At 43.9% G+C, this 23,935-nt stretch overlaps 1 protein-coding gene and 1 long non-coding RNA gene across 2 annotated transcripts in view; one reads left to right on the top strand and one right to left on the bottom strand.

Annotated features, from left to right (window-relative positions):
- The first annotated feature begins 6,593 nt into the window (after positions 1 to 6,593).
- Positions 6,594 to 23,935, top strand: part of LOC104913375 (uncharacterized) — a 38,479-nt gene continuing 21,137 nt past the window's right edge. Inside the window, exon 1 of the long non-coding RNA XR_004161490.2 lies at positions 6,594 to 6,964. This is a non-coding gene — a long non-coding RNA (uncharacterized LOC104913375). The remainder of the gene's footprint in view (positions 6,965 to 23,935) is intronic.
- On the bottom strand, positions 20,386 to 23,116 carry SOCS1 (suppressor of cytokine signaling 1). The gene is made up of 2 exons (XM_085237605.1): positions 22,891 to 23,116; positions 20,386 to 21,372 (listed from the first exon to the last, which is right to left on the bottom strand). Exon 2 carries the CDS (start codon positions 21,295 to 21,297, stop codon positions 20,674 to 20,676), a length of 624 nt encoding a protein of 207 aa, XP_085093731.1. The 5' UTR covers positions 21,298 to 21,372; positions 22,891 to 23,116; the 3' UTR covers positions 20,386 to 20,673.

The raw sequence follows: 23,935 nt of genomic DNA, 5'->3' as shown, positions 1-23,935 counted from the left end.
ATAAGGGAAAATATGAGTGGATTTTTTTTTTTTCCCCAAAAATCATCTCTCTACTTTAATTCTGCATGCATAAAGCCTTCCCTTTGTTACTTTCAATAAACAAGAACAAGAATTTAAAAGGAAAAAGCTGTTCTCGAGCAGAAGCATTCTTATGTGTGAGGAAGTCGTCATGACAAGCATGAAGCTGTTACTTTTTGGTGTTTACATCTGGTCCCAGAGTAAAGGCTGATGTCTGCATGAATGGAGAAATCCTTGCTCACACATTTAGGGCTGTAACAAAAGGAGTCCAGCAGCATCAGGTGGTGAGAAGTGCACAGAGCTGGCTGTGTCCTAGGCTAGAACAGTTAATTCCACCCGTAGAGGAGAGCTGACTCCATACTCTTTGCTTGTTTAACAGCAGAGCATGTTCAGCAGATGTCCCTGAGATAACCTCAGCAGGCTGTTGCACAAAATAGTGCCTTGAGACCTGCTAGCTCAGTGCACGTTGTCTTGTGATACAGTTCACAGCAAGACAACATATTCCAAGAAGGGAACAAATCTGTTTTCTCACTTCGCTCCAGATCTAAGGCTTATGATCTTGTCCTACTCAGACTGAATAAGTTACAACAGTGACAAAAAATAAAGTCTGCCTAAAAGATACAACAAGTGTGCAGCTCCAAGGGGGTTCGACTAAAAGTGTAAAGCGTTAGCCAGCATGTTCTTCTTCCACAGGTATTACTTACGTAAATACATATAAGCACTTATGTTAACTGACAAACTATACGGATTCCAACAGAGTTTCTTCACCACTCAGAACATCTCCTTTGCAAACCCTGGTAATTAGAAACATATGTTAATAAGACATGTCAACATTCCAGAAATCAACGTAATTACATTCTGATATTCAGTAATATTTTCTCCATCAGCATCTTTTAAATGCTTCTTACCTGATCCTCAGCCCAATTTTAGGGGTGAGTATTAAAAAGTAAAATAAAACAAGAAAACAATTATACTGAAATAAATGCAGAAGAATGGGAGTCCTCCTATGACTCAGACAGGAGATCTTGCTGAGTGCTTTCAAATTAATTCCAGCTTTTTCTTCATCTACAGACCGTATCTAGTAAAAATGCCCAAGTAAAACAGGAATAATAGATTTCTAATGGCTATGTTCTCAAGGCCACTTTTTTCTTATTTGTGCATTTTAAATTTTTTTCATACCTTCTTTCTTATTTCCTTTTTATCCCTATTTGACCATATCTGGATGACATTCTCCTTTGGTCCCCTCAAGCCTTTTGCTCTACGGTTCACTGCAAACACTCCAAACTCAGATCTTCCATTTTCTGTATTGTCTCTTCAAACATTCCCTTTTCTGCTTCTCTGGGCCTACGTGCATTTCCTCTGCTCTTAAAATATTAAAGCTGTGTCCTTTTAGATATAAGTTAGTAAAAGTACTGTATATTATTTTCATTGACTACGTTCTATAAAAAGCTGCTATAAATATAGCTTTTTCCAAAGGAAGTATAAACAAGCTAAGAAATTCAGATCTATCAGATGTGAGTATAAATATCCATCTATATTAAACATGCTCAGGAAGCTGTGAATATGTCCATTTACCAGAGGTGATTTCAGTTGGTGATTTACCAGAGCTACACTTTGTGCAGGTGTTCTGCTCAACACAGTCTTGATAGATAGATATCAACTGGAGATAAGAGTAAATGAGAGTGAGTGGCACAAGTACCACATTGGCTTCCCTTCATCCTAGAGTGAAGAGACATGATGTTCAACATCTCCACGGCATTGCAGCAGGATTTCCCCTTCCCTCCAGCAATGCTTCCTACTGACTTCTTTGATTGTCTTTTTTTCCCCAATAATTTTAACTGCCAGCAAACTGGGAGATCTTCTCAAGCTAGTTAAGCTCAGCACCACGGTTGGTTGGTTTGGTTGTTCTTAATTTTTATTTTTAACTTTGGTGATTTTGAATTCTCTTTTTATTGCTCTTCTATTTCTATTTAATCTCCACCTTGTCACTGTCCTGGTCATGGTTTATTATTTATAGTTGTAGTACTGGGGAAGAATTGAGGGTTTGACTGGGAGAACAGTAGTCAAGAAGAGCTGTAATCCAAAGCTGTTGAAGGCCAGTTTCGATGAGCAATCAGACAGGATTAACACCCCACAGCATCCCCAGTACATCTTGCCAATGCACTTGTTGGTTTAGCGGAATGGCTGCTGGGCATATCCACCTGGCTGAAGAACTTGCATGGCAGACAGAATGGATGTGTGTGAGCTATAGTCCAAGGCAGGGAACAAAAATAGGTGAGAAGTGCTGGGCTCAGCACTACAACATGGCAACAATAACTTCTGTGTATTTCTGGTAATAGATCTTGGAGGAAATTCCCTCTCCTTTAATGATGAACAAAATATTTCCTCCTTCCTATTTGTAACTAAATCATAATCATGTAAGCCACCTTTGGACCTTGTTACATGTTCCAAAGATGTGGATTGTGTCTCTAGCCATTGCCAATTCCTGTCATTTCTATTGCAACATCAAAGTATCCTGTCAGGAAATGACATGAATCATAGAATGGTCTGGGTTGAAAAGGACCACAATGATCATCTAGTTTCATCCCCCCTGCCATGGGCAGGGTCACCAACCACTAGACCAGCCTGCCTAGAGCAGAGCCCAGAGAAGAGCAATGCTATCTTTGGCTGCTTTTTATCATATTGAATCAATAAAACAGAGGGTTTGGGTTTTTTTTTTTTTTTTTTTTTTTTTCCCCAGACTAGCTTTTAGTGATCATAAAACAAGCTCTTTTTCAGTTATTGAGCCGTTCTGATACTTAGCCTCCCCTCTCCAACCAGTGACCACACAGATCCTCAGGAGTGGATAAGGCTGACCTGCAAGTGGTGAATTAAAATAGGGAATCTGAATGTAGGAAGAAAGGTGAACTTAAGTCAGGTGTAAATTACTTTTGAACATTAGTGCAGGTGCCATTTACTCAGAATGCTTGGACATCACATAGAGTCATTCACTGAATTTTGGACATGGTCTGAAAACAGTGGAGTCTGGAGAGATCTGGACCCAAGTCCTGGTTAAAGATTTCCGCTTAGAATCAATCAAAAAGCATTTCAGCTTTGCCCTGGTCAGGCAAGTCTGCAGAATACTGGGATATGTTTTGTTTCTGTGTTGCATTTTTCTCCCATCAGGGTGAACAGTGTTTGTGCCAATTAGTGGTCATCACAGCCACCAGCTGAAGTGATTTCAGAGTCCTGTGTTTTGCAGAAATCGACACTGACAGGGATACTCGTTTAGTTTACTGAGTTTTATTGAGGCTATTTTGGGACTGTGTCAGCCACATACATCTGAGCAAAATGATTTTCTCACTAGATTGTTTTCAATTAAGCTGTTCTGTCTCTAATGGATTGTGGGCAATGTAGCGTAATTCTGGTTTGAATGAGCAGACACCCAACTGAGTGACTTATTGCTACATCGATCTCTAGCTTTACATGTATTCTTGACTGTGTAATCAGCCTGCATGTGCACTAAAGAGAGGTTTGGTACTTCTTTACCTTATTCTCAAGCCTCTTGCCCAAGTTCTCTCCCATCTGCTTAGCAAATGATTTGAAGTGGCCGCACTTTCCCTGGACTCTACAGCTGGAATACAGCCTTGCTTTCCTAGGCTCTTCCCAGTGGTATCCAGCAGCAGTGGGCACAACCCGGAGCACAGCAGTTCCCTCTGCCCGTCAGGCAGCACTGCTGTGCTGTGCGGTGCCGGAGCCCTGGCACAGGCTGCCCAGAGGCTGTGGGGTCTCCTCCTTGGAGCTCTCCCAAAGCCACCTGCCCGTGGGGCTGGGCCCTGCTCTGCAAGGCTCTGCTGAGGCAGTTCTGGGACAGAGGGATCCTGAGGTGCATTCAGCCTCAGCCATGCTGTGATCCCATGTAATAAGGAGAGACCAGAGTGAGTGTATGTGGAGGAAAAAAATCTTAAAATACAAGTAGGCTGCTGTAGCCGGTGCCGTGTAGCTGCAGCACAGCTCTCATAGTCTGAACCATTCATGTTGAATATGACTGCTCTAGAGGAAAAAGAAAACCTATGCACCACTCCTCCTGCTGAGATCAGCTGTAGTTTTCTTCTCCAGAGGCAGAGCTGTGTTTGAAACCTGCCACCAGCCTCTCTTCAGGCTATAGTTTTGATGACATGAATCCATTTGTTAAATCCTCAAGTGTCCCCCCAAGGATGTATTTCACTGGGGTTTGAGACCGACCTTGTACACAATTGTTTTAAGGACAGTTTCACTGCAGCTTTTGGAAAGAGAGCATTCTTTAGCCAGGGAATAGTGGGGAAAATTTTGGGGTGTCTGTTGGTACTCTTGGCCTAACTGAACGTTGAGAATGGTGACAGGTTTTACTGATGTTTTTTTTTTTCCAGCTCTTTGCTTATAAACCCCATTTTCTTCTACACAGCAGCAGAAATCTCAGAGGGAAAAGGAAAGGAAAATCACAACAATTTTCTGTTAGAAATCTAAGATTACCTGAAATAGCTCAATCACAAAATGCATTATGGCTATGAGTCTTCTAAAGGAAAGTTATGTATCTCTTAAATTTCTAGTATAGTCAAAATTCCCATCTTCAGCTGCTCCTTCTGCTCTTGCTGGCTCGCTCTGTGATTATGGCAAGACACTCAAGCAAAACTTGAGGAGAGGAAACGTAAGGAAACAGCCCACGCTTGTTGATGGTGAGGAGCAAGGAAACACTTTGCAGGGTGCCTCTTGTCTGATGGACCAAGGGGCAGTGAGTTGCATTTGTAATGCTGTACTGCAATATACCACAAAGCCATCACTCGATCTGTACCATAAATATACAGATAACATTTCAAAAAGCAGATGAGCCAAACTTTATTTTTTTTAAATGCCCCAAATGAAATGCTGCAGCTTGCAACACTGCAACCCTTTGCCCACACCTTCCTGTCCTGCAGCTCTGTAACCCTATTTCTAAGAATATACCCCTTCCATCTTTTCCAGGTGCCACTCATAGTGAAGCCAGCACTTCACAAGCTTTGTGCATAACGCAGCCTGGCTTCCCTCTGAGATCATCTGATGTTTTGGGCCATTTGGATCAGTCATAGCACATTCACTTCCAGCATGCGGCTCTTCGGGTTTGTGCCGTGCACCTCCAGGGAAGGGTACAGTCCTTCCTGCAGCACGGTTGCATCAGGCAGGTTGCTCCAGAGCTGCAGCAGCTGAGACTCTGGCACTGTCCTCTGAGAAAATGTGTTAAACTGCATCCAGAGTTTTGCAACACTGGCTCTTCCTCTTCAACCTGACACTTCCCGGGAGGGAAATGCGGGGGGTTTCTTGAGATCTCTCATTTATCCATTATGATGACAGGTTTCATAAAACAGAAGTAAGTTTGCTATAACCCATTTACAAGCTTGCTAGTAGCAAAACAGAAACTGAAATTACACATAATTACACATCTCCTAATATAAGAGCTTTGAGGTTATTTTCTTTTAATTAAAGAGCTGACAGGAACGAAATCCATTGACTCAAAAGATCTTTGATAATTTAGTGTCTCTAATGTGAAGAAATAATAATAAAAAAAAATCTTTTAGTATTCTGAACCTTGCCACTGAGTTATCACCTGATAAAAACTCTGTGTTGATCTCATCTCTGTGAGATGCTAGAAAAACAGCTTCTTTACTGGAAACTTCATCCCAGGGCTATTTCTGCTGCAGAGGCTCCAAGCGGCTGCTGCACAATAGGACATGATTATCTGAAAGTTGTACCTTGGGGTAAAAGGAAGACTATTGATTTTCGTTTTGAAGAGTTACTGAAAACCAGGAGGAGAGGGAGTGAGGGATTGTTAAGTTCCAGGTAAAGTAACACAGAGATAATGACAACAGCAAGTGGATGGGCAGCCAAAACGTCTGGGTGCCTTTAAAGCTGTATAATTCTGTACCAGCAAACTTCGGGGAAACGGGCAGGTTTGTTTTCCAGGAAGAGGTAATAATGTAGAAACCTCTTTCTTGTGGCTTTCTTTAATCACATGGAAGGGTGGTGTTAAAAGCCAAGCGCGCACATAGAGACGCTGTCTTTGAACTACAAAAGCACAACACATCCCAGGCTCGGCTCACTAGCGGGTGCTTTACTGAAAGTTACAGTCATCTCTGTGTTGAGCTGACCTCCTGTATCTCTTCTGAAACAACTACTTAGCAGTATTGGCTGTTACAGCGCTGTCAGCACGGAGAGAGGGTGTTGCATAGAAGTGCCACATTGCATGTTTATATTCAAATATTTCTGAGCATGTTGGACAATAGCTGTGAAATCCAATTAAAATATTTTCACAGGCTGACCAGTCATTTATCCAGAGCTTTGCTGGGAACGTTTTGCTGTTGTATGGTAGTATCCTATTTCATGTCAGACTTGTAGGTCACTGCCTGTTTCTCATACAGATTGTGCTATCGCTTTCTGCACACATATGGGCACAAATAAATCTCTGCCTTATATCCCTTTTGTGTGTCCTAGGAGAGCTGAAGTTTTTGCTGCTCTGGGTGCAGCACCCTTAGAAAGCCTAGACGTAACAGGTCCTGCTAAAAATAGACCATAGAGATGCATGTGTGAGGCTGGTAAAGATCTTTGCGTCAAAGATGTGTGTCATTACACAGTGGGAAAGTGAATTTACCTTTTCCCAGCCATACAAGATCTTATTTGGTTGCACTGGGATGAAGCAAGGCCATCTTGTGAGAGTGCAGTTGTTTAGCTGAGTCAGATCTAGCAGGGTAATTGTAGCCTCTTTTTCCCCTTCATTAAATCTATGCTATCTTCTTCACCCAGGAGGAATAACCACAGCACAGCAGAAGCAGGCAGCCAGCATCAGTCCATTCCTCCCTGCTGCTCCCATGCCCAAGGAAAACATTCCCCATTGAGATGCTCACTGCTGCTCTCGGCTTCCTCTTGGAGACACACCGACCTCTGGTATGATCCAAAGGTAAAATTGTAAAATATTTTTAGAAAAAGCAAGGTGGAAGGGTTTAATAGCTCCTATGCAAGAAAATAAGTGTGCACTGGCCTGAAGGCTGCTCCTCTGTTCAGGGAATTACTAACAGGCAGGTTGCAGCAATCACCTTCCTTCTCTAGTAACGAAACACACTTTCTGTGAAGATGATTTTGGATTCCAGTAAGTTTAAAAAAATTACTGTTGCTTCCCCCCACCCTTCCTCCTCTTCCCATTTTTCCAAGAACTCAGTATTGACTTGTGTGCCTGTATGTACCATTTGCTGAAGTCATCCAGTGTATGTTTGGAGTCATGCAAAGGAAGCCTCGTGGCAGTCCCTGTGTGTACCCGCTGTTGCCCCTGAGGTTTTACTTCTTAGCAGGCTCAGGAAAGTTTCTGCTGTTCTTTTCCTGCTCTGAGGTCCAAATCTTCACAAGCTCTCTTTCTTTCCCTCCGTTGCCGTAGTCCTTGCATGAGATCCTCAGGCTCTTGATCAGCAGCAGCCTTTCCCCTGAGGTGAACCCCGTTTCTTAAAAGAAGTTTGTGCCCTACACATGAAGTAGCTCGTTCAGTCTGACCCAATGCAGAAGGCTTGTGAATTCTTATTCATAGATGTCATTACACCAATAAAATAGGCTGATTTCCTCTAGCCAGCTGTTTTTTGTGCAAGAGGTGTGTTTCAGTCCAAACTCAAATCTTTTTGTGTTCTCTTTTGAATTCAGTTCTGCAATGCAACAACTTCTGTGGGAATTTTGCCTAAAAAAGAATAGGAAAAAGTGAGGACTTAATTCTGAATTGCTGATTAATGCAGTTCACTGTAAATCTGAAATGTTCTTGGATTAGTCAGTGGCATGCTTTCATTCTCTCAGTTTTTTATTTTACTCCATAAGTACCCTGCTTTAATTGCATCCATTTCTGCTCTTTCTTTTTTTATATTTTTTTTAATTTTTTTTCCAATGAAGTCTGAGTTTAATGTTTAAATTTAACTTTCTTTCCCTTCACACTCCAGGAAGATACGTTTTGCACTCATCTCTTTCTTTGGCAGACTTCTATTGGCAGGAAGGCCGTTCCCTCTATGTGGAATATTAACAAAAGCAGTCACAATACACGTTCATTTGTGGCTCCTATCTTACTAACAGACTCCGATTTCTCTCAGCTGTTGGATACTTGCTGTCAGTTCAGTGTTTTATTTCCAATTTGATCCTGCCAAACTCAACAGTACACTCCCACAACAGCCATTCAGTGGCTCTGATGTAGATTGGGAATTTTGTCTTACTGACGTTCTGCATGACTGATTTGCCGGATCTGGCAAGCAAACAGGTGCTGGTACTTCCTAGAAGCTGTCAATGTTCTTTAATACACAAAGGAGTTTCTTATATACAGCAGTATGGAGGTTAACACAAGTAACAGAACAACAAATTGTACTAAAAGCTTGAAAGATTACAATCTATCCCAGCCACATATTCCTGCCATAATTTAGCACTTTCTGGCATTTCTTGGATGCTTCTTTTAGCCATTTCATCTTCCTAATGTGAAATCACTGGGTTTATCCCTGAATTAGCAGATTGTCGTGGCTCTTAAAGGGTTTAGGAGCCATTAGAAAGGATGAGGTGGGATTCGATGGCCCAGGAGCAGGGATGGGGAAAGGGAAAGGCCAAGCTGTAGACACAAGTCACTGGATTTTGCCAGCTGTTTGCAATGCCTTGCTCTTAAACTGCTTTTAAAGGCACCCTGCCTACATTGTTTCTATTGTGCAAAATAGGCAGCTGGCAGCCTTCTAGATACTGGCTCACAAGAAAAGCTAAAATCATTTTCAGCAATGCAAAATATCGACTGGGACTAGTTTGACTTACCAGGCTGGCCTAGTGTCCTAAGAGTAGGCATGTTCTTATTTAGAGCAACTCAAAGAAGGTTATAGCGCCCATTTCGTTGAGGACAAGCTATTTGAACTAAGTCCTTCAGACTGCCTTTGACACTTCATGTGGGGATCACACGTGCAGTATAAGTGAGTCTGCTTCATTACTGAGCCTGCCTCTACCTGCTTGATAACTTCAGTTTGGAGGCTCAGTCACCCAGCACAATACATATGTTACACAAATGTACCAAAGGCACTTTAGTGCTTATATAACTCTAGGAGGGAGGTGGAAAGAAATCCAGTATGGGTGGGAAGAGAAGCGTGATCTGCCATGAATGAATGATTAAAGCAATTGCCTTTAATCATAGAACCATGAAGGCTAGGAAAGAACTCTCATCCATCTACCTACCATCAATATTGCCCACTAAACTATGTCCTAAGATGAAATAATTGATCCTTTTGATTAAATGTGACCTTTTCACACCTTACATGACTAATACTTCTGTCATATCAACTCACCATCATAAGGAAAATCGTGGATATTCCACATAGCAACACAGTAGTAAGTGAATGTGCACCACCTTTCTAGTATTTTTGGCATTTTTGTCATTACTTTCAAACAGCCTCAGTGATCTTCACTTCTGCTCTCATGCACCTGAGTACCTTTGCCTCTTCAGGTCTGTAAAATATCATCAGCCCATCACATGTCTGTGTTTGCAGAACTCACCACACACCTCCTCCTGTTTGTTTTCTCCTGCTCACTGGCAGTGACACGAGTGCCTGGGACTCCTGCTGTCAGAAGTTACATCCCTGGCAGGTAGATTCAAGCTTGTCAATGGGTAGCTGGGTGGCTGCCTTTGGACCATTACCAAATCAAAATGACTAATGCATGATAGCAGCCAGAGCAAGTTGCATCAGAGCTAGCTCTTCCTGTGCTGCAGAACTTCCCACAAGGACCCATAGAGGCGCAGGGTGAGGAAGACTTTCTAGCTCTGTCATCCAGCTCCGCAGGTCCATATTCGCCCCCTCCTCCTCTGAAAGGACAGGGCAGATTTCACAACTTGTGTAACAACTATTTCAGAAATTCCACAGTAGGGGACGTAGGGAAATGCCACAGTATTTTTCCTTATGGATTTCTCCTCAGAAATGGTAGGGAAATCCCCTCGTTCTTATAGCAAGGGCACAGCTCCTCCAGTTCCAACTTCTCCAGTTGTTGGAGCATGAAAGAATTACGACAGCTGCCCTCATCTCTTTGCCCTTTCTCTGTCTTGTTTACTTGCTGACTGATTGCAATGCAGAAGTTTTACAATGCATCTGAAGCCAGCAGAGTTTTTTTAAAGGGGATTCCCATCCTACAGATTGAACGCAATTGTGGATAGTCTCCTTAAGTGTTATTAGAGCGGAGAAGAGGAGGGAAAAGGTTTGTGACATGATTTCCCTCTGTTGCCACTGTAGAAAGTTCTCTGTAAATCCTGGGCTATGTAGAGAAACTGAGCCTCTTTCCATATAAAATGGTATCTAAGTGTTGGTCAAAGTCCAGCTATTAGGTTTATAGGGCTTTAGTGGAATATAATATAAATGTTTCTCTGGTTTCCTCTTGCTACTTCAACAAAAGAGAGCAGTGGCCTTTTGTGGGCCAAGGTATCCTCCAGGTATACACAGCTCTGGCACTGTGTGTTGGTCTGTTTGCTTGCAGGAGAAAAGAGGCTGTTTCACTCTGAAGAACTTATCCATCATTCAGAGCCCAAAGCAGATCGGGTTGTCTGATTACACAAAAACCACATTCATAGCCATGAATGAGGTTGCAGAATCAAATAACAAAATCTATGTTGAACAGCATAAATACGTGCTGTTGTTTCTTTGGGGGGTGAACAACCAAGAACTTCAAAAGGGCCTTGTCCTTAGCATGGGAGATTCAATAGGTCTTACTTAAATCATGTGTCAGAGCAGCTGATCAAGTGTCTGTACCTAAGCCTGAAGTCCCTTGTGTGTTTGGAAAGGCATACATGAAATAGGGAATGAAAGGGCTGCAATTATGAAAGAGTCTTCTGTGAAACAGAGGAACAGAACAGGGGAAGGAAAAGCCCTTAGTAAATGCTAACAAAAGCATGTTCAAACAATGCTATTCTCTGACAAATAATTTTTCTGAGAAAATTAATAATCAAATCTGAAAATCCTGAACCAGATATGACTGTGGTTATTAGCCATATCCTTTGGGCTTTTTCAAAATTGAACAAGGGAGAGAGCAAATTCCTCAACTCTTACAACTTTTGTTACATTGTGATCAAAGGAACAAGAACCGAGCTGCTACATATCTGAGCACCAGCAAGAGTAAATTCAAATTCATCTCTGATGAGGTGGCAAGTAGAAGACTAATATCTGATGCACAGTTTGATTCTCCTAAATTAGGTCATGCGCTTTCTGATAGACGCAAACACCAGAGCCTGTGAGGAAGCGCTTCTTTCTTACACACACCTGAACTTCCTGTCAGCCACCAACATCCTGCTTTTGTCACTGTCAGAGCCACTTTACAGTAAGATCAGACTAATGCAGGCCAGGTATCGTTATGTGATGGGTCATGGTACAGTGAGTAAGCCTTTGTTCTGAAATCAAGGCTCTTGACTAGGGAGAGCTTACATTGTGTCAGCCTGATGTGTGCACAGTCTAGTCCTGCCCTAGCTGCCACTGTGATCAATAGCAAAACTCTTCCAACTTTGGTAAAACTGATTAGTAGAAATTCACAAAAGTATGTGCTTCTTGGAAAATTCTCGTCTTTGTGTTTTTCTCCTGGGAGGAGCAGAAATTATTTTATTCTTTTACTTATTTTGAGGTCAGAGCAATTGCTTCCAACTAGACTCAGTGCTACAAAAGGGAGAGGTTTGATTCCAATTTGCCTCACTCCAAGGTTTTGTAGTGGAGGAGAAGGGGCTTTGCTCTGGGGAAGTGATGCAGGGTCTGTGCAAAAAGCTGAGTTGGGCAGGTGTGCAACCCACAGCTATATTGCTTTCTGAATCTGAGAAATCCTGCGGTTTAGACCTTGCTCCAGAATCATTGCTGGAATTTACATCATTTGCAGTTTAATCATTATTCTTTCTCCTGTGTACACGTCTCTCTGCAGAAGCTGGATTCCTTTTCCTGGACTCGCTTCTATCAGCTCCATTTCCTAAAGTGAAGTAGCTATCACAAACTGGAGTGTTCCTAGGCAGGGCTAGTATGCATAAGTTGCAGCTCCAACTTAATCATATGGAGATATTTATTTCTTTTAAGTCTATGGAAAAATTAATAAAATCTGACCAGATGTGGAACATCAAGTAGCTCATCCTTCTCAAAACTCTTAATGTTGAACCATCCGGAACAGAAAACCTGAGCTGATTTGTAAAGCAAAATCTGAGTTCAGTGAAAAGCTAGTTGTTCCGTTAAAAACATTAGCAAGTATTGTTTGATGACACTCTTTTCCCTTCTCTGCATTTAATTTCCTGGAGGACTGTACATGAGAGAGGAGTGTAGAGGAGTGTGACTGAGTTGTGTTCTTTAACTGTCTTGGTTCTTGTGCAGTGCTGCAGTTGTTCTATGGTAAAAAATGCCCTTTGTGCATGCAGCAAGCCACCAGCTGTTCCGTTTAGATTTGTGGGTGTTATATCTCTTTAAAATGACATTAATAGCAAACAACATTACCACATGCAATTTAGCTGTTTAGGAGTTACCAAGAGAAGATAGTATTTATGCCAGCTTTTTTCGTGGCAGGTCAATTATTTTGTTAGCATACGCAACAGTGTATTTGTATTGTGCAACTCTTCTTAGGAACTGAACTGTGCTGGAGGACAGGAAATCAGTGGAAGCAGGATGGACTTGAATTAAAAGGAAGGGATTTGTTTTTCTTGCATGTGGGTGCTAGTGCCAGCTGAGCTGCAGGGACATACTGTGCAGACTTTGCATCTCCTTATGCAACTAAGGAAAAGTAGTACTTGCAAGAGTTTGAAGTAAAAGTGCAGTTATTCTGAGTTTGGTTTCTTTTCCCTTATTCTGTTTCTCCATGGTGACATATGGTCTTTGCAAGTCAAAGCTGTATATTTTGCAAGAGCTTTGTGAGGTGCTATTTTACTGAACCTTGCAAGCTGAACTTTGGCCAAAGCTGTCCTAATCTAAAGGAATGAATGACCACCTAACTCAATAGACACTACTTAAAATTCAACAACTTCAGTAAATTTTATAGCTGGTGAGACCGAGCTGCTTTCATAATCTGCCTGCTACATAAAGGCTTTATGATTCGGGCTGGGGGATGTTCATAAATACTTTGCTCTAGATTATTTAAAAAGACACTGTGTTATGAAGGTGTTTAATAGGTGTCTCTTCCCTCTCCTTTTTTTCCTATGATCAGCACATTATGTTAATTGCAAAATTGTGCACTTAATGTGGTTTAAGCTTCAATAGGAAAGAGTGCATATTTCAGCTCAGGCAGTAGAGGTGGTTAACACTGACCTGTGCTAAATCCAAGCTTGAAAAATTTGGACCAACAGAAGTTTAGTTTGCATGGCAATTAATTAATGGGCTTCTCCAAGTCTTCAAAAAGGACTCAGACCTTAACCATCATCAGTAGACACTGAGCAGCTTTAGGAAAGTGCTGATTTGTGTAATACTTCTGGATCACAGAGCAAATAGCTCTAAACAAGCTGCGTAGCTATTCTGCACTTGAGACTCCTCTTTCATCATGGTTCTCTCACCCGCTGTAGTCTTACCTGTATGTCCCCACAGCTTGTGATCCCTCCATGCAATTCTTTCAAAACCCAGGTCATGTTTTCTCTGGCTCTCTCGAATGCATTGCCTCCTTCCAAAATTTCTCAGCCTTGCAGGATGCTTTCCAGCATCTTCTGACATGCTGCAGTCTGCCCACATTTTGCACAGAATTATCCTTTAGAAAGAAGACATTTTCTCTTTCCTTAGTTTTCAGCTTGCTTCAGTTCTTGTTGACTTCAGCAGATTGAGCAGGGCATTGTACAAAAAACCCTTGAAGAGCCATTACTTGAACCTGGCGTTTCAATCCAGCATTGGAGCTAGCGGCGCTACACGTGTGCCCATGAACTGACTCCAAGGCCATCTCCACCTGCCTGGTGTACACCATGAGGTCGTGTTTCACACTGCTGTGTTTGTACACAGTGTTGGCAGATAACAGCACTCTGTGTGACCGTCACAGTGCAGCAGGCCTTTTGCTTTTTCCTTTTGTTCACATGAGAAGCTCAGGCCGGGCAGAGGAGATATGGTGCCATAAATTTTAAGGAGTCACAGAGCTTATTCATCCGCAGTGGAAGTGTCACTGCTAACATCTGTCTGGGCTTGCCATCCCAAAATGTACTTTGGACAGATGTGAGACTTTACTGCATTCTTTAAATAACAGTCTGCTTAAAAACTGCACTGAAATCACAAAGAAAATGAGATGTGTGAAAACAAGGATAAAATAACAGGAATGACTGAGAAAGCCATCCAGAAGCCCCAAGTGTGGAGTCCTCACTCAGTGTATAGATATATAGCCTCACCTGTTGTCTTCATTTGTGTTTTTTAATGCAGATTTGGAAGTCCCCTGCTATTTCAATATCTGTGATTGAATTTGTTGTTGTATTAAACTTGGAAAAGAACATCTATGACATTGCATAGTGTATAGATTTACAGTTATCAGGAAGAAGGATTACTGAGTTTTATTAGTTCCACAGTATAATAAAAAGATATGCTGTACAAGCTGCAGAGTTCACATGAACAACTTCTTCCTCATTAGGCACATTGATTTTAGAAGTAGATATAGAACACTACTTAGACATTTGAGAAGACAATCAGCAAATCCTTCTTGCTGTTTTGTACTTCTGTACCCCAAGACTGCTCCTAAACATGTGTATGTATTACAGTCTTGGAGGAATGGGAGCAATACCCATTGCACAGGTAGGGGATCAAGGGCATGGGGAGGTATATGGACTCAGAGCTGAAGTCCAGAGACTGTCATCCTACTGTCAGAAAGTTGTGCTTTAGGAAGTTGTGGTTTCAGAAGGGCAGCTGTAGTGGCCAGAAAATAGACCATACTGAAATGAAAAAAAAAAAAAAAAAAGAAAAAAAAAAAAACTTCCCCTAACTGAGTACTCTGTTACTGAAACCCTTGCAGTGTTGCCAAATGGTCCCAGAACAGAAAAGGTGAGACACATTCTGTTGTTCTGTGCTGTGAAAGAGCAGTCTAATTTATGCATACAGTTAAAAGCTGGGATGAGATTACAAGGTGAATCAGTGTGATGTACAGAACAGCATGCTGGCAAGTCTAGAATGAAACTAAGAACAGGGCTCTCTCCACCAGTCTGAGCTGCCATGTCACCCAAACTACTTATAAATTTACATTCTGTACATGCTACATTAGGCAAAATTAATGAATTGTAGAATGATAGTTCCCCTGTTTGGAGTTCAGAGTTGTTAAGTCATTGCAGCAGCAGTTCACCCACAGATTGAATTTCTGTTCAAACTATTTTCTATCCCAGGCACGGCTGTGGCTAAGTGGAGCATCTGTTACCCCTCACAGCTTCTGTAGGCCCTGGTATTTTACTGTTGAAAGTATATGCAAACATGGTCTGCAACATCAAACTGACTGCTATAAAACAGTTTGTATATAAGTCTTGAGATGATTTAGGCATCTACCTTCTGGGCTGTTCGGGAATTCCTTCTTAGCTCTTTCTCTCATTGCAGCCTTTATAAAATTAATTTAACTGAATGGAAACATAGAGGACTATTTTGGCATAACTGATAAATTACAATAATGATATTTGTAAATGCTGTCACACATCAGGACTTTTTTAATTGATGTCTGTAGAGAGAACTATACCAACTTACATGGAGCAGCCAGTCACTCGTATGGCCTTTTAGCAGAGCTCAGCCAGTCACTAGCTTCTTCTCTACAGCAAGCCATGAGAAAATTTACAGCAGCCAGAAACTCTTGGGGGGAAAATGGAAATCACATTCATTTGCCAATTGTGCTGGGCTGAGAATACTGAAACTGAAATTACTGCCTTTGAGAAAGGCAGCATCTACTTTGCATGTAATTATACCAGTGTAGTACATGCCAGGCTTCTATAGGTGATGGTACGTGATGTGTTGCACAGCTGTGGACCAGAAGAGTGCTACAGAGTACAGCACCTGCTCTCCAGCTACTGAGCTATCTTGTCTGGTGAAAGCATCTCTTGGCTGCCAGTTTTGTGAAGTCAGTTTGACAAGCATATTCCTTTTTTCCTGCAAAATTAGAATTCTTCCTGGTCTTCCATTTTTCTTGCATTTACACAGCAGAAAGACCTGAACTTGTGTAACGTAATACCTTGCATGTGATACTTCTAGTCACAGGACAGTTATAGGTTTTCCATTCATCACAATTACTGAGTAACCACACGTTTAGATAGAGGACTTGAAAAGGGAAATTCCTATCTCCGGGCTGAAAGCAGTTGTTTGAATTTGCTTTAAGCAGAAGGTAATTGCTATATTATGTTTGTAAAGCTTTCATGGCTCACTTTGTTTTACATCTGACCTTCTTGCAAACAGGGAGAAACCTAGGGAAACATCCACACAGCATCATCTAGGCACCTAACCTAGAGATCTAATTGCCCCATTGGCAATTAAGCGTTTGCCTTTGAAAGATTTTGATTTGCAATTGTCAGATGTCTAAAGTACAGTCGTGAACAACTTACCTGGTGAGGACAGCTGGGACTCTAAGGGGGACAGAAAACCAAAAATAATCTTTGAAATATTTATCAAAAACAAATCAAAAATCAAAAATCTGTTTCTGACCAGACTGTACAGAATATGTACAAGGGATCTAGCAAGAAGGTTTACTAGTTTTTATCTGAGGAGAGCAATGAAAGAAGCTAGTAGCCTTACTCTTCCTGTAGCACATTTATCTCCTGAATTCATGCCAGTGATAAACAGACCATACCTAAACTACCTCCATGCCAAGAGTCCATAGGATACAGTATTTCCATCCTCCAATCTCTCTAGGTTGCCTGAACAGTGATGGCTCATGGGCAGCTCAAGAAATAACCAAACAAGACTATTCCATGGAGTGTTAGAAAATCAGTAAGCCTTAGTCAAGTCTTAGTCAAGTAAAGGGTCTGGAATGGTGCTTCTGAGCAACCAGAGCATCCTTGAAACCCACTGCATACGCAGTTGTTGGCTTACATTGTGCACAGAAAGCTGCACAGAGTCCAAATTGGTTGCTGTTATCCAGGCTTTTCCTCAAAACTAGAGGAAACTAATAAATGCATTGCTCACACAACTGACAGACCATGAATGGAGGGGCAGAAGGAGATCCAGGGACTGAATGAGAGCACAATAGGAAAGGCTGACACTGGATCTGAATGAGAAGGTCCAGGAGGTGAATGCATTGTACAGAGGAGAATTAAGTACAGGTTGGGTGAAGAGTATTGATGGCTAGATACGGTCAGCGTGTTGCCCTAGGGGATGATTCTTTCTTGGCTGTTGAAAATAGCATCAGTGCTGACTGCAGCTGAAGCCTCACTTCTTGTAAATGACTTCAATCATAACAGAATTAGTGTGACCACAGCTGCACAGTGGGTGAGGTTACACTTGTCATTCAAGAGGTTCCTACTAAGCATCCAACAACCCTTCACAGCTGAATTAACCAGACACCTACAGTTCTATTAATTAGCTCCATTCATTAGCAAATGTTTTACAGCTGCAGCATGGTATGTAAATTAACTTACTCTGAAAGCAAATGTGTGTTTCAGTCTTTAAAAAGTGAGGAAGCCCCAGCTTTGTTGCCTATAGAATTGTACTAGAGCAGAGACAGAGTGGGTGTACCAGTGGGATGCAATAGGACAGAACCTGGGGCTCCCTTGTGGGGTGATACAGCCCTGCTGCAAATGGTATTATTTCTAATCTCTCCCTTCCCCACTGACTGTGTAGTCTTTCATCAGATTCACTGTTTACTTCACTTCCCAGCCACAGCCAGGAGTGAAAGGGTCAGAGGAAAGAGCTGGGCAGGAAAGGGAGGGACTGCAAGCACCACTCTTCATGTGCTAGTTGGCAGAGAGGGCTGAAATCACTGTGCTGTTTGTGTTTCCATTGCTTGGAGGGGCAGAATACAGCTAGTGCACTATCTGATCTTGCTGGTACTTCATTAGGCAGAGAATGAAAGATTTGGCAGTTGGTGCTCTTTCAGAAATCTTGAGTCTGATAAAGTCCCTAACTCGGTGCCCACTGGTGTTTTAGGAGAGCTCTTCCTTAAAGGATGTGTCACAGTGATGTGAGCACATCAACTGCACGAGGATTTTGTACTTTGGAGCAGCTTCAGATACCTGCTTGAGACGATGCAACTGGCTTCTGTGCTGCATACTGGACAGCAGCAAAGGAAAAGGAAGAACAAGGAGGGGGAGGTGGTGGAAAAACCATAGTAGTTTAAACATACTAGCCAGCTTCATCTTCTTTTCCATCCAGTGGCCCTTTAGTTAATTTTGCCCTTGTCCTTGGAGCATAGCTTTGATTATATTTATTTTCTGGGTTGGCCCATGTTTGCATTTTGAACTAAAGACAGAAGGGGGGGGATTCAAGCCCTTTTTCTTGAGGATATGGGTCATTTCTGCTAAGACTATTCTGAGAGAAATTAGATTTGTTCCTGCCAGGAAGAAAGTGAAATGAGCTCAATCCTTACTCCCTTAATCCACGTCCCTCACTGGGAAGCCACTTCCCATCTCTCCAGGTCTAGTTCTGTTTGTTCTTCTCAAGGACAGCGGAGAACCTTTTATGCCCCTTTGTACTTACTTTACCAGTGATGCCGTCACCTGGGCACTGATTTATTTATAGGGAGGCAGGAGTCATTCACTTGGGGGCTGAGGGGTTAAAGACTACAGTATGGGGCTGGGAAAAAGAGCACAGGGAGCAGGATAACAATCTCCGCTGACTGCAAACCAGTTTGGCAGCCTTCACTCTACAGAAGCTTTTTTTCCAGCTTCTTAAAGCTGTTTGCATTCAGGCAATGTGTTCATAGTGTTGCATAGCATGGCCTTTCTGACTTCCCCAATTTACGTGCTGCTATGGGAAAATACAGCATTTGGCAACTAATTTCAGCTTTAAGCAGCAATAACAGAAACACAGCCTGACAAGTTTCAGCCAGGGATGGCTGAGAAGGGACCGGGACAGATCCAAAAAAGCACTTTTAGAGAAGCAGCACAGCAAAGAGTCATATGATATTGCCTGCGCAGTCTTCAGTTTTCTCTTCTTCACAATGACCAAAGCACTGTGGGTGATCCTTACACATGTCTGAGCAGGAAACTTTCTTACTGCTAAGAATCATCACTGATAGAAGAGCTGACTTTGTAAATTATACTGTACAAATTATTCAGTAAGGCACGCTATGTAACAGACACTCAATGTTTCCTAAAAGTGGCTTTAGCTTTAAAAGGAATGTGAATTACTGTATGGGGAGAGACCTTTTATCTTACAAACTGTAGCGATGACTTCATTTACTGCTTCCAGTTACTGTAAGCACCGCAGATCTGTGCTGATAGAGGACATTTCTGTGAAAGACACTGTGTCTTCTTTGAAGTGATTTGGTTCAGCTGGTTTTCTAAGTCTATTTTTCATGGATTTCAGGAAATGCTTGGGGGAGGGGTGAATTGCTTTGTGATAAAGTGATATCTCTTCATCATTAAATCACACAGGTCACGTTTTGCCAAACCAAGCATCACAGTCATTGAGTTGCAGCTCTGTGCAGGCACTGATTTCACATTTTATAAGCACACAAATGCAACAGTGCCTTCACCAATTTCTCACAAGTGATATTACAAAACATTCTGATGTATTTCAGCTCTCCCTGAATGCAGTTCAGCCACCAGATAGAAAAGCTGCATATCTATAGGGTTAGGCTCTGTGTGTCCTGTCATCGAGAGCTAAGTCACTAATTCCTTTCAGCAGATCACATCTGTGCCCTGTAGGTCACTAGGAATGTAAGGCAAGAAACTTTTTGAAGCCTGAATCTCTGCTGTCTTGCACATGTTGTCTTACAGAGAGCAATCATTCATCCACTGCATCATAGTGATACTATGCTCACCAGTGTTTAAAGTGTGTATGCACATGGCATTTTGGAACAGTTTTATTTTCCCTCACTGACGCTGATGTGGTTTGGTTGTGTCAGACAACCCCCTTTTCTTGTTTGTTGCTTTTAATAGATATAAGGCAAGCCAGCACTGGAGCCATTAGCTCAGCCAAGGGTTCAAGAACTATGCACACTGTTCCTGCTCTCACATATGTAGAATAGAGCTAGGATTGGAACTTGATGATTCTCAGAGTCCTTTCCAACCCAAGTCATCCTGTGATTCTATACATCCTACATAGATCTTCTCCTTGCCTGCATCTTTCCATTAGAGGCTTTTTGGGGCAGGACTCCTCTGTTGGGCCAGCACTCACAGCAGGGCAAGGTGCCAGAGCCCAGTGAAACCCACCTCTGGGCAGCACTTGGATGCATAACAGCAGTCAGAGGTTGCTGGTAGGATAAATACCACCACACTTAAAACTGAAAACAGAGATGCTATTCTTTTCTAAAAAAAATCACAATAAAGTTTATTATGTTAATAGCATTAAAAATATTATAAAATAATAAAATATTCTGCTTGGCAGAAAAATGATGCCAGGGTTTTAAAACCCCAGGTTTGTGCAAACAGTTTTTGTAAACATAATAAGTCAAGTGTTCAAGCTGCATTTCAAAATACAGTAAGTTGCTACAAAAATAGGTTTGCTCACTGTCAAACATGTTTAAAAACCCAGGAAGCTGGATTTCTTCACACATCTCTCACATGTCTCTATACAGTTAATGCTGTATTTAGATCTGAAACGGGAAAGATTTCAGATAGTCCTTTAGAACAGGATTGAGAGGGATCTGGTTCAAGTTCTCTCTTCCAAAAGTCTTCACGATGCTCTTCCGGCAGAGCTCCTGCAGGGGCTGCACACGGACTTTGCGCAGAGGGGTAACCAGTACCTTCCTAGGGGAGCTTAAGTAATGTTCCAGCAGCTTAAAAAGACAATCAAAGGTCTCCTTGCTGCCATCCAGGCTGAAACACCCTGTCTGAAAGTTTATCCGGATGCTGGTGGGCCCAGTCGCGGTCTTAACACTGATAGCAAAGAAACAATTCTTCTGTGTGCTGTCCCTGATGAGGAAGGTGCCCTCGGGCTCAGACTTCAGCTTCTCGTGGGCGGCACTGACGGTCAGCGGTCCCCAGTAGAAGCCGCAGGCATCCAGCAGGCTGCTTGCTCGAGTGATGCTACTGAAATCTGCTTGCGAGCGAAAGGTTCGGAAGTGCGTGCTGCTCGGTGCCTGCGCCGCGCCGGGCCGGCCTGCGCCACGGTAGCCTCGAGCCTGAGAGCGATCCCGTGCCGGAGGGTCAAGTAGACATCGCGGGTCTGCTGCAACTGCATTGTCTGCTGACACCTTGCTGTGCGCTACCATCCTACAGCCTAGGCCAGCGGATGCGGTCTTCCATAGCGTCAGTGGCTACGGCGGGGCAGTTTTCCAGCAGCTATTCTGAAATAGAAAAGAGACGCTGAGTGAGATCCAGGGAGAAGCGGCTGCAGGCTCTGAATGACCCAGTCCTCCATTCACCTCCCTTCCACCATTATAAAATAATCAATTATTCATTTCCCAATTTGCACCGGGCAAACAACTGCTCGCTTTTGGACATGATTTGCAGTCTACTACTATTACAAAGTCTAAAGCTTCAGAAATACTTGCAAGGATTGTTAACAGCTACTGAGGATAACGCAGTTTCCCTGCTGCAAGCCCACAGAGCATCTCATGGCCTGCAGGATGGCAGGAACTTTCCACTGAAAGTGCCCCTGTGGCCACTCCAACACAGTTGGAAGTTTTAGAAGACAAAGCAAGGAGGTTTCACAGCCACCTTTCCTTCCCCTCTACCAAGCGAGGTCTGAACTCGGACAGCACCAAGCCAGGCGTGCAGTTGGGATGGCACAGCCTGCAGGCAGCTGGAGGGGGCAGCCACAGCACTGCCAGGCATCCTCAGCCTCCTTCCTTCTCTCCTGCTAACCTGAGGCTCAGCCATAAAAGGCAATTTCCCATTCCCCCAACTTTCCCCTGGGACGGCGGTGCTCCAGCCTCACCAGCTTACACACATCAACCTCTGTGAACCCTCGAAGCATTACTCCTCTGTCTCTATCTCTCTCTCTCTTTTTTGTATTACATGCACTTTAAGTGGCCCAATCTAAATTGCTTCCTATTGATATATCTCTCAGCAGAGGGACTAAATTCATCCCTCGTGTTACTTCAAAGGAATTAGCAGTGCTGCACCAGGAACAAGGTTGGCCTGAGCTGCCTGCCTCTGACAGCACGGTTCGATACGTCTCTGCCGGCTGCCGTGACCTTACTGGCAAACATAGATTTTAGGATTTATCCCCACAGTCAGATATAGATCTGCAGCTGCAGCTTGTTGAGAAACCTTGAAGGATTCTCAGAAACGAATCCCTCAGCTGCCTCACTGTTCAGGGTAATGTACTAGAGCAGATTTCAAGGAAAGTGCACAGCTGGGCTCCCATCCGTGCTAATTTAACAGCTTGATGTTTGGTTTCATTTAGGTCATATTACCCTCCCAAAACAGAAAGGAGGGCTGCAAAACCCTTCTGCTGGCAAATAACGAGCTGGAAGCACCACCGGACTCTTTACACAGCAGACGGAAACCGATGTCAGTTTTTCCAATTAGCGGGCCAGGATTAGCGCTCAGTACTTAAAGTTCACAAAAACGAAGCATCGACGCAGGGATGCGAGCAGCGCTGCGGGCCGTCCCGTCGCGGAGCCCCGGGCGGGCGGGGGGCGTCGGGGGCCACCCGGTCCCGTCCCCGCTCGCGGGGCTGCTCCGCTCCCAGCGGCGGTTCGCGGCGTTGGTTTTCGCTGCGTTCCGCGGAGCACGAAAGCTCCGTCTTGCGCGCAGGAGAACGGGAATCCAACCGAAGCCAATCCACCGCAACGACCCGGGGACCCCCGCAGCGCGACCTCTCCCAGGCGCGCTCCGAACTCGCGAGCCTCCCTTACCTTCGCCCGGAGCTCCGCGGCTGAGGGCCGTCCCCGGAGCGCGCAGCATGGGCTCGGGCCGCGCCCCGGCGGCGGCTACGGCTGTGCCCGGCGGACGCCTGGGCACGCTCCGCGCCGGGGCCCTGCCTGGGGCCGCTCCGCCGGCGCGCTGGGCCCGCGCATCGCCGCCGCTATTTAACGCGGCGGCGGCCGTGGTCCGCTCCTCCCCTTCCCCGAAAACACGTGGCCGCTGCTTCACTTTCACTTTCCGTGAGTCACGGCCAGCTCCTTCGGCTCCGCCTCGGCCTCTGTCCCGATGCCCGTCCCCTGTCGTGACCTCCGGCTGCGGTGCCCCGCTTGCCGCGGTCCGGTGAGAGGTGTTCTCGCCTTCGGTTCGGCCGCGAGCCCGGCGTGGGGGCACGGCCGCAGGAAAAGTGGACGGGCGGCGTGGGAAGGTCGGATGTGCCGGGTGATGACTGCTCTCAAAACTAGTGTGGGTCAGCGTGGACGGGGAGGGTGAGAGGATGCGATGTCCGAGAAGGGGAGCACATTTAGATCAGCCGTGAACGTGGATTGATAAAAGCACTCAGAGAAATCTGTGACTGGGAGGACCACTCTTACGCTGCCCTGGTTTAGGAGTTCTCAGAGCAGAATTTCCCTGGGGTTTTCTGCAGGGCAATCAGATTTAGAAGTGACTGCTCAGATCCCCAGCTGTACTTCTGGCTTCACCGGCAGTTGGTGCAGGTTGCTGGGGCTGCTGCTCACCCGCAGGGAGATTTGCAAACCCCAGCCGGGGGCTGATCTGCTCCTGCAAGCAGGTCCTCTCGACTTTGGAATCAAGTCATGAATTTGTCACTTCCAAGCATGGGGCTGCACAGTATGACAGATGCGTGCTGCAGCCGCACTGCTTCACATCAGGAGCAGAGGGAGGACAATTTCCCCTTGCAGTCGTTGTGATGCTTTGTGACAATGAAAAGGAAATATTTCTGTCAGAAGATTAAGGGGTAAGGCCCAAAAGGAACTCATTAGTTGCCCTTCGAGGGGATATATTTCATGCTTTGGGACT

Source organism: Meleagris gallopavo, chromosome 16 (genome assembly GCF_905368555.1).
Source record: "Meleagris gallopavo chromosome 16, MGAL_WU_HG_1.1, whole genome shotgun sequence".
Taxonomy (NCBI): domain Eukaryota; kingdom Metazoa; phylum Chordata; class Aves; order Galliformes; family Phasianidae; genus Meleagris; species Meleagris gallopavo.
The sequence above is the reverse complement of the archived record's forward strand: the minus strand, read 5'-3'. Positions and strand labels throughout refer to the sequence as shown.